Raw genomic sequence first — 11,717 nt, 5'->3', positions numbered from 1 at the left:
TCAAAAGTTCGTGGATTTACATCTTTACCAAGTATTACTGAAATCGATTACCGGACAATGCGCGAAACCGGATTCGTCCCATAGTTTACCACCCTTAGAGGTGGAATATTTTCTTTAAAAAAAAATAGTCATAAAAATCAGTTCACAAATATTTTATCGTGTAACATACATACAAAAAAATCGAATTGAGAACCTCCTCCTTTTTGTAAGTGGGTTGAAAATAGTTCCGTTTCCTAAGAATATAAAGTATACACAAAAAAAATAATACACAGTGAACTTACGGAATTATTTTGTATTGAAACGACAGCGCAGAGATTATCATCGGATTCAATTATTAATATTACGCTTTTTGGTATCGTGTAGTTAAATCTGAAAATAAATTTTAATTAACACATAAGCCTGAATTGTAGCGGAAATTACGCCGCTGAATAAAGCGTTATCTATTGTTCTTTATTTACCACATAAATAACTTTTTTATAAAACAAAACCGACCTCTAATTTTGTGAATTTAGATACATCTGTTTGCTAAGTTTTATTTAAATCGGTTAACGGAAATTGGGTGAAGTCCAGTTAACCGGATTCATCCTCTATTACAAGGTCAAAATTAAAACATTCGCTTAAAATGTTATCTAATAAGAAATTTGACTGATATTCATTGCAATTAAATTTGAAATTTTCAAATTTCAAAAAAACTGCTTCTGTGGCCGAACAGTTACCATGCTGATCTGCCACACAGAGCTATGAGTGTGTGCGTTATTATTATTATTATTTTAATTATTTTCTTTGTAAAAATTTTGCAAATTCCTTTTTACTATCCATCTTGGCTGTATGCGTCTTGCTTTTTACAACATTTTAGTTCGAGTTGCATTTATTATCTATGGAAGAATACTTGTTGGACACCTGTTGATAAAAAAAATACTCGCCATTTCCAAAATCCATAATTGTTGTGATGTGAAATTTATATAAGAAATAAAGATTGCATTTATTTCCCCGCAAATGTGATGAAAAATATTATATATTATGTATCACGGACGGTAAAAAATACAAAACTCGAGTTATTAAAACCCTCAGCTTTCGGCTTCGGGCTTCTAATGTAGGGTACATTAGAAGCCCGTAAGTTGGTAATTTATTATTTACCGTCCGTACCGTGTAATGTGTAACTATGATAATACTTTTACCTGGGTAACAGTCCTTTCATATGATCTAGTTTGGTAACGTTCCACGGGTTGTTGTCGAACGAGAAATAATAATATTTCGGACTACTTGGTGTTGCAACTAGAGTCAGCTCCTGAAACGTAAACTTGGATGATGAGGTACCGGGTTTGATGTCCGATAAGAACAAGTCGGCCGGGGTCAATAACTCAGGTTCATCTACCGGCGAACTTTGCCGTATTTTTTTTAAACTCATCTAGGTTTCCAAACGTGTCTGACAGTTATATTTTAAGGTTAATGTATATGGCTCTAGCTAGCTCGGTTTAAGCGTTATGGTATGACGTATAATAACTGAAAGACATTTATAACTTGCATCGAATTTAAATAACTATTGTTCCAAAATACAATGTGATGATTTGCATTCTCGCCACATTTAAGAAATTAATAATATAAATAATACTAAATCATCTAAAAATATTTAAAAAATATTCTGTTCAATATTCTGACTAATTGTATAAGGAAAAGTTCTGCAAAATTGTCTTTAAAACGTATACACCACGCGAGGGCAATGACCCCGAAGGTTTCCGAGTGCTCGAACGATACGTAATCTTTCTCGCTTAATTACCTATTTTTTATTATTATGACTACGTACTGTTACAATTTATTATTTTTTTACCATAATAAGGTAAGTTGACTGAATTTTTTTTTAATTTACCAATTTTAGATTAAAACTTACTCGGTAATCGGAAATTAGATAATGTTATTCATAAATTACTGAATGAATTGCCTACGTCCATTCAAGATTCATATGTGGAAGGGGAATGAAAAAACAAACTAAAATACTTGTTAGAGCGAATAGCTGTGGACGGATAAACAGTGGTTTTTGAGCTACATCTTATTATTATATTATTTTTTAGCCTTATTTTTATTACATTAGCCTTAATTCAAATAAATGAAGAATGAAGAACTATTCACATTAGACCGTTACGGGCGTGAGCCGAGTCACGTACGAGGCTCGGATTGGAAATGCTGCGTACATTTTATTTGAAGTGATTCACATTACAACGTGTCGCGTCGGTGGCACGGACGAGTGACGCCCGAGCTCGTCCGAACAGCAGGCTCGTTGTAATTTGAACATTTGAACACTCGCCAGTGCGTCGTACGAGCCTCGTCCGAGTGTGCGACTTTAAAGAAAGTGACTGCGTTCTTTTTTAATTTAAAAAAATTAATAATGAAATATTAATTGAGTGCGTAAGAAATTACCCAGTGCTTTGATAACATGATATAACACTACGTTCGTATTCTAGAGTAAATCTTCAGTCTAAGATCGTGTGGCACGTACGAGACACGGACGCCTCGGACACGGCTCGCGCCCAGCAAGATCTAATGTGAATCATCCTTAAATTAATTTAAAAAGTACCAGATATTCATAATTATGATGGCCTTGTTTACTTACCTTCTCAATTTCCACGTAGAAATCTTCGACTCGCCTCAATTTTATGCCGACGTTAACGTTAGAAGGATTAGAAGTGGATATTTGTATCGTCGGGCGATTTTCATACGTAATGTCTGCAGGGGAAATAGTCACAGAACAATAAATACAGTAGGAGTGCTTAGTTTGCGTGGTACGTGCGCCAACAGTTCGCGGAGTTCCACAAACTTGAGCTGGACGTTATCCGGTCAAATCTCGGAAAACGTAGAAAATGACATATTTCGCTACTTAGGAGTGCAAAAATGTTAGTCACACTTGTAATATTATCCATGATGGTGTTTCATAATATGGTTAAATCTTATTATATTATTTTCATGTATTTGAAAGTTTCTGTTTATTTTAATAATTTTTTTATTGCACGAACGTCGCGCATGGGGTCATTCTAGTAGCAGCCTTATTTGGAAAATTACTTGACATCGATAATACATAGTAAATATTAATAACCTAATTAGTTAGTTATCCGAAAATCTTACCGGGGGAAGAAGGGGGTTAAAAATATATTATTGTACAGTACTCACTGGGCCCGGCGTCGTGTGGACACAGCGTCCTCGCCATATCATTGAACTGCATCACGGTACTGCTGGTTTGTACTACCAGAGGAAGTTCCCACGACGAGATGCCTGCGGTAAAAAGAATCAGATAGTATTTGCTATCCAGAAAAAACACCTATGACGACATTGGTAACATAACGGTTTGTGCTTGTTCCCTGATCGGAATATTTCCATCATCGACTTCATTCCTATCCTAAAAAAACGCACTGATTTGAGGGTAGGACCTTCCCCGTTTTGACGGATTCTATTACAACTACGCCGCATTGACGCGATATCACCGTAGCAGTTGTCCAACGGCAATACGGAAAAATCATCTTTACGGAAAATCATCTTAGCACCTCATCTGTCTGCGAGAGACCAGAGTGGGTGGCGCGACAATCTAACACCTGGGCATACGCATAAAGACCGGCGACCGGCACATCTATCGAGGCGAGGAAACAACTCAAGGTCAGTTAGTGCGTTCACCCTACCGCATTTTGGTCCCGTTCGATATATTTAAAATTATCAGACTTGGGGTCAGATTCTAGCCAAGCGTATGTTTAACATTACGCTTACCATTATGGTCGGATCTTTTTGTTGCTCTATGCAAAGTGTAGGTGAGACTCGCGGTGTGTATTGTATTGTCCTTTATACCCAACCAACATCGAAGTCTACGCTCACCTTTCTGCTGAGTGGCAGTAATGAATAGTGGATATTCGCCGTTGATGGTATCATTGCTCGACACGTGAACTCGTGTGGGGTAGCCACGGAGCCTCTCATTGTCCTAGTAACAATAAACTATTTTAATTTTAAAAAATTAGGTATACTTCGTACTAAACTAAAAAAACAATTATTGACACAAACGTCGAACAACTCAAAGAAAAGTTCCTGCGAACTGACTTTTTAACCGACTTAAAAAAAAAGGAGGAGGTTATACGTTCAGCTGTATGCGTGTTTTATGTATGCTTTCAAATATCTCCGTCGATGGTGGACCGATTTTGAAAATTCTATTTTTGTTTGAAAGGGTGCACTCTCATAGTGGTCCCGTTGCCACCAAGTCAGAATCTGATGAGGGGCTCCCATGGAAATCGAAAAAAAACCCGATAAGCACACTTCTGAGGTCAGATTTTTTTCAATGAAAAAGTTATTTATAGTATGTAGGCAGCAAACAAGCATACGTCCCGCCAGATGGAAAGCAGTCACCGTAGGATACGAACGCCTGCAACACCAGCGGCGTCATTTTTAGAACCCTTCTCATACCCCTTTTGAAGGACTTCATGCTGAATTCTTGCGGGAAAACCCCGACAGGGACAGTCGCAGTAGAGCTCCTTGTGAAAGAGTTCGTCCAGGTCCAGCTCTGCCACCTTACCTATTTCTGCCGCCAAGCAGTAATGTGAGTATTACTGCGTTTCGGTTTTAAAGGGTAAGGTTGTTGGTGAAATTACAAGCACATGGGACTTGTCAACTTATTTTTTATTTTTTTATTTTTTTTTCATTTATTTGTGGCAACAAACAGTCATACATGAAATAGTAATTATTTACATATATTCCTCTTAAAATAGACCTATAGTGCCAGCAGATTATAAAATAGACCTATAGTGCCAGCAGATTATAATGTGTCTTAGGGTGACGGGCGCAGTGGCAGTGCCCCTCTGATCTTTGCGATTTAAAGCTCTGAGTGGCACTGCAACTGTTATAGCTTACCATCAGGTGTACGACTTGTTCGTTCCGTCACTTGATATTGTATAATAATCTCAGTACAGAGTACTAAAAAAACCGACCTCAAAAGTACGTTGAATTACGTCCATTTGCTAAGTTTTATTGAAATATCCTTAAATTCGCCACTATACAGGACTTGACACTGAAGATAACAAAAATCGGTTCTCACTACTCAAAGTATATGGAGAGAAAAACGCCTTGAATTGAAGAAATAGCAAAATCAACCATTAAAATAATTGCTCCTAAATTAAAGTTAGGCGCTATTTATAACAAAAATGAATCTTCAAGCGTGAACAGCCATTCTTAGAGGTGGGTGATTTTCTTCAAAATGAAATGGGACCACTATGGAAGAACCCCCTTTCCAACAAAAAAAGAATCATGAAAATCGGTTTACAAATACCGGAGTTACCGCGTAACATACATACAAAAACAAAAAAAAACACAGTCGAATTGAGAACCTCCTCCTTTTTTGAAGTCGGTTAAAAAAAGAGAGTTCATTCCACAAGTATACTGGACTGGGCTGGAACGAACCATCGTCTGTTGCCATGCCGGAGTCAACGCTCTTACCAGCTGTGCTACATATCGAGTTAGCAGATCTTACGAATTTCTTTATACGCAACAAAAGCATTTGTGACATTTATTAACAAAAAGAATCAATCTGCATAAAATTAACCAGTCTACCTAGCGTAATCATACTGGAATTTTCTCAAAGGTAAGAACCACGTAAAAACGACGGCTGAAGTGCTTTTTCGTTTTGCAGTCTGTTCCACGATGGTTTTTAAATTAATGTCAATGTAATGAATGTCAACATCGATGAATACGGAGGCTCGTGCAGATGCGGATTATCTGCGGATGCTGAAATTCGGTAACCTATCACGAACTCGATTTTTTTCCGAAATAACTTCAACTTCAACTTTTGTGTCTATGGCTCCGTCGTTTTGCACGACGATTTTGCCAATGTCAGGGTTGAGAGACATGTGTAGCGGTAGTGAGACAGATTGCCGGTTATTAAAATACTTCGGCGGTTTTTATTCACAATGACGGTTATATATATATTTTAATGACATTACAAAAATATAATTTGAGAGCTCATGTTATTTTCTTTCTTTTAGAAACGTTTGTTCGAATTTTGATTACACCGAAAACCGAATTATAACAGAACCGTTGTTCTTTCAGGATATGTTGGATGTTTATCGCAAAGACACGATTAGGTTAGGTTAAATTAGGTTTAAAAGAAAAACATTTTCGTCTCAAAATTACTTTCGAGGTTATGAAAATTCTAGCAAACGTTATTTCTGGAAAATGTTATTTCAGACTTCTGATATGTAACCCTGAAATTCGCAACGACATGTACTTAGTGAAGTAATTTAACTTGCAGTGCCCTTACAGGGTCTATGTCTGAGCATATAATCTTTTCTGTGCCAAAGAATGCAATAAACGATAAATCGTAAAAACATATGAGCCCCACTTTACCTCAATAAAGTCCAATATCTGTTCAGTAGTGCTGTTCACCATCAGATTGATTAAGCTGTTGTAATTGTGCCTGAAAGTTAAAAACAACAAAATCAGAACACCGCCTGATGATGACAGACAGCTGCAATGTCCAATCTACAACAAGAATTGCAATTGAAAAAATGCAATAGTGTACTGCAGTAGTGTCCTCTGATATTAAATAGCTTACCAAAAAATCTTATAAATGAAATAACAGATACAATCCTATACAAGTCAAAAACAAATTAAAAAGATTTTATATGAAATATCAATATCAGAGGAGGCTTACACAAACTTGTCATTGATTTAATTATTGTACCTTACATATTAACGCAACTCACTAGAAAAGGATAAATAATCTTTAATTTTAAGATTCTACCTTGAATGTACTGTAACTCGTTATTAATATTTGCAATAAACAGTTTTAAATTTTAAATTTTTATTTTTACAAAACAAATGCAATAATCTTTATTTCATAGGTAAGCAAATTAGACTTAAAGCCGTGGTAACCTAATGGTTTGGCCCTACTGCCTCTCAAGCAGAGGGTCGTGGATTCGAATCCGGGCTCGCACCTCTGAGTTTCTCGGAATTTATGTGCGAAATTGAATTTGATTTTTATCATGAATTTTTCGGTGAAAGAAAACATCGTGGTGAAACCTGCATGTTGAAGAAGGCTCCCTCGGAAAACGTGTGAAGACCCCAACCCGCATTGGGCCAGCGTGGCGGACTATGGCCTAAACCCTTGTCTGAAAGGAAACCCGTGCCCAGCAGTGGGACATATAAATGGGTTGACTATGATGATGATGAAATTAGACTTGAAATTGCCATACTGATTAAACTCCTCATTCGTAAGGCTCGCCCTGAGAAGAATGAGCAAGAAACTCTAGGGGTTGCTCTTTGTAAATATACGCTTCAATACATTTATCATTACAATATTTAATTTATTCGAGAATACCTAAAAGAGCTAAACAGGGTTTCACAATAGTTTTAAACCTCGTGAATGGCAAATTTTGAATATCAATTGGAATGTTATTATAGAAGTATATAGCGTAATATATATTTCCCCTTAAATGAATTTGAGACTTTATGAAGACGATTGTCAAGAACAGCTAGTTTATTTTTATTCCTCTTATTAATATAATGACAGACATATGTCATTATTTTTCATAAAAAAAAATATTTTTCTTAACATAAATAACATTTTTATAAATGTACTGAGACGTTAGTGTAAGGAATCTCTTTAGACTTATCTCTCATAGACACTGTAGGGTCCAGATTGTAAATTGCCCTAACCGCACGTTTCTGCAGGACAAATAAGTCTATTAATGTTGGCGGCATTGTCCCTTAGCAAAATGCCGTATCGTGTACCAGTACCACCATGTATCAGCACCATGGTCAGGGTTGACGTACCTATCTATCATAGCGGTATATGGTAACTATTGACATAGGAGATCGACTAATGGAGCTAATATGGAGCTGCGCAGATCATATTCCAAAGTGTACAACAGGTAGAGTAGAGCAACAACCAGTGTTGGCTAAAGGGGTTAAGTTGGGCTATGAATGATAATGATTATTAAAATAAGTTATAGTCTAGCCAAATTCAATATAGAATGTTTGATAACAAAATATTGCCAGGCAACCAATAATAACAGATGTAAAGAACATTTTTTGTCGATGCGCATTGTTAAAGCTAGCTCTTTCCACAGCCTGCTTGTGTAGTTGGAATTTAAATAGGTAAATAGACAACTCGATTATGTATAAGTAATACTTACTTAGACAATTATTATAAACTTTTGTAAGATTTTATTTTATACTAATTTACTACATCCAGCATTAATATCTGATTCTAAACTTGAATCTCAATCTCTCCCTTCAAATCATAAAATTGTTACGGATGACACAGTTTTACAAATATTTACTAACTTGTAATTTTTATGTTAGTTTAAAATCGACTAGGAAATCGATTCCGAAAAATATTACTTCTGCAATTACTCGCCTATGCTTAGCTTACATATGCACTCCTGTTCTTGGCTAATTGGCGAATGCGAGTGTGGTCTGGTAGAAGGTACTCTCGTGCACCTCACTACTCTGTATATCAACATTGATATCCTTCCCCTAAAATCCCCCAGTTCGTTAATATGAAATTCCCCCTAACTAGAGATGGGTTTTTACCCGATAAACATCCGTTTTTACTGGGGATTTATGATAAATCGATCGAATCGATAATATCGATTCTCGTGCGCGCCGTCGTACGTACCGGGCGCGTCGCGTATCGCTAGATGCGCATCATGGCCGACATTGTGAAGTGTTGCAATTGTAATATTGTGGTGAACGAACTTTTGGCGTTTGTGATCAACAAACTACATATTATGGACGATGAAAGTATGTGCAGAATCTGTGTAGCTTTTTTCACCACGCAGGATATTAAAACTGCAAAGGATTTGCTATTCCAATCCGTGCCTGCGCAAAAAAGGAAAATTATACGAAAGAAAGCCGGGCAAGAACGCCGTGATATTGACGACATTCTTCAACTGATAAAAGTAACTGAACCTGATAAATTTCCAGTGTTTGTGGCCCGAGACTTGCATAAATTGCCGCCTATTGATTTTGACTCAGTGGATTTGTCATCACTTCTAAAAGACATAGTGATACTTAAAAACGAGTTGCAAACTATAAAAACACAGTACGTAACCATGGATCACCTAAATTTCATTACAACGAAGATGCAAAAGGAGTCAGAACGGGTGCCGAATAACGGTGATTATTTCTATAGAAACGTTAGTAATTCAAATATTAACCTTAGACGGGGCGCATATCTAGACAGCGGACCAATAGGATTATCGCATTTCGACATGTCATCGCCGAGCAAATTGGACGCTAACAAACCTAGCACGGAGTTACCCTCGCGCCTACAAAAAACAAAAAGTTCGCCATCACTCTCACCTGCACAGGAGCGAGTAGAAAAGTCGCGCTGCAACGTCACCGCTCCGCCAGCGCGGTCGGAGTCGCCGGAGTCGTGTCCCTCCCCTTCGCCCGCGCAGCGGCCCACCGTAACAGCTGCCTCGCAAACCGGTAAGCATGCGTCGCTCGTTATCAACGGCGAGGGTGACTCATTGTTGACCGATCAGCTGATCAATTGTGAAGGTATAAGTGACTCGCACGGCAGAGTAAACTCGAATATTTTGTCATTTGCGAACATTACGAGACATGGAGATTGGAAGACGGTCGAACGTCGACCGAAGTCAAAAAATATAAACCGTTTTATTGGAAAAACCGGCATAGCGACCACCGATATCAACTGTAAATTTAAAGCAGCGGAATCGAAAATACCCATCTTAATTACAAACGTGCATAAGGATACTTCGAAGACAGACATAATTGGCTATATACACGAGAAGACACGGGAAAGTGTTGAATTGAAACAAATCGCTATGAAGGACAAAAATAAAAATATCATAACGCATACAAGTTTTATGTGTCCAAGCATAAACTTGATATGTTTCTGGACGAATCGCTATGGCCTAAGAACATTATATTCCGTCGTTTTGTGACGACTAAGTATAATTTTGGGAGTGATAAGGCCGTGAGTGCAACGAACGCCACGAACGCTACGAGCGCCATGAGTGCTACGGTCGGTTCCCAAATAGCCATTAATGGATAGTGCTATACATGAGGTCAGTCTGTGTTCATTTAACTGTCGTAGTATAAAACGGTCAATTAATGACATTAGACATATATGTACGTTTGCGGATATAATAGCGCTACAGGAGACCTGGCTTTTGTCACACGACCTGACGTTTCTAAACAGCATAAGCGACGAGTTTGCCTGTACGGGGTCATCGGCAGTGGACACGTCAAAGGGGTTGCTGCGAGGCAGGCCCTATGGCGGCACCGCGCTGCTATGGCGTAAGAAGATGTTTCCGTCTACTTCCGTCATTCAGTGTGACAATGCTAGAATCAGTGCTATTAAAATAAAGTCCGGTGATAAAGAGATACTAGTATTTTGTGTGTACATGCCAAACGATGGCGTAGATAATTTGCCTGATTTCGTGCAGTGTATGAGTGCAATGGTCGCAATAGTCAAGGAACATTGTGTCGAAGTGGTTTACTTACTAGGTGACTTTAACGCTCACCCGAGCGAGTTATTTTGTGACGAATTGTCGAGTTTCTGTGCCGAGCATGGTTGGATTTGTGCGGATATGACTAAACTAGGCATCGACTCTGGCACTTATACTTACCTTAGTGAAATGAATGGGTGTCTAAGGTGGTTAGACCATTGTGTAACCACAACTGCTGGGTGGGAATCTGTAGTTGATGTGTTTGTTGATTATAATGTATATTGCTCGGATCACTACCCTTTAATTGTTAAATGCAATATTAACTTGGTGAAACCAAAGCTGTGTAATCGTAATTCTATATCGAGCGGAAAACAAATAAGGTGGGGTGTGAGAACACCTCTTGAAATTGACAGTTATACGAACAAATGTAATGAACTATTAAAGTTAATTGATTTGCCTGACGAACTTCGAAATTGTAGTGACAAATGCTGTATACAAAACTTAGATCATTGCAATATCATTGAGAACTTGTATTGTAACATAATAAATGCATTGTGTGAGGCATCTATATTCAGTAAGGTCGTCACGAGTGGTCTCGGGAAACCTAAAGTTATAGGTTGGAATAAGTATGTTAGTGTGGCTCACAGGGAGGCGAGGCTTTGCTTTCAAAATTGGGTTCTGTGTGGTAAACCCACAGCGGGGTATACATTTAACGCAATGTGCTCTAGTCGTAAAGTATTTAAATCCAGACTTAGGTGGGTTCAACAACATCAAGAACAAATCAAAATGGATTTGCTTGCCACTCATCACGGCAAAAATGATTTTCGCAACTTCTGGAAACTCACTAAGAAGATGGAAGCACAGCCTGGCCTCTCTGTCAGTGTCAATGGCATCTCTGACGCCAAGGGTATTGCCAACGTGTTCAGGGAGCATTTTAATATAAAGTCGTCTGTTGGCAGGAGCGGTGGGTGGCAGGTGCTCGGCGATGAGACTAGAAATGACCATCAAGTACGTTTTAGTGCGAAAGACATAATTGAAACATTGAAGGAAATGAAAAGGGGAAAATCTCCTGGTCATGACCACTTAAGCGTCGAGCATTTACAGTTTGCTGGGCCGCACTTGCCCAGACTATTATCAATGCTCTTTAATCTCTGTATTGGACACTCATATTTACCAATGCATTTAACGAAAACTGTAGTAGTTCCTATACTCAAAAATAAAACTGGTGACATTTCTGACAAGACGAACTGTAGACCTATCTCTCTGGCTACAATT

General features: G+C 38.1%; 1 protein-coding gene across 1 annotated transcript; it reads right to left on the bottom strand.

Moving 5' to 3' along the window:
- Nucleotides 1–281: 281 nt before the first annotated feature.
- On the bottom strand, nt 282–7,722 carry LOC113235019 (SID1 transmembrane family member 1-like; the record flags this gene model as incomplete). The annotated part of the gene is made up of 7 exons (XM_026470543.1): nt 7,600–7,722; nt 6,367–6,501; nt 3,856–3,958; nt 3,163–3,264; nt 2,609–2,721; nt 1,179–1,288; nt 282–369 (listed from the first exon to the last, which is right to left on the bottom strand). Coding segments are annotated over exons 1-7 (774 nt in total), but the record flags the coding sequence as incomplete, so codon positions are not given.
- Nucleotides 7,723–11,717: the final 3,995 nt, after the last annotated feature.

Source organism: Hyposmocoma kahamanoa, unplaced genomic scaffold, assembly GCF_003589595.1.
Source record: "Hyposmocoma kahamanoa isolate Upper Pololo Valley unplaced genomic scaffold, ASM358959v1 86901, whole genome shotgun sequence".
Lineage (NCBI taxonomy): Eukaryota > Metazoa > Arthropoda > Insecta > Lepidoptera > Cosmopterigidae > Hyposmocoma > Hyposmocoma kahamanoa.
Note: the sequence above shows the minus strand (reverse complement) of the source record. Positions and strands in the feature narration are given on the sequence as shown.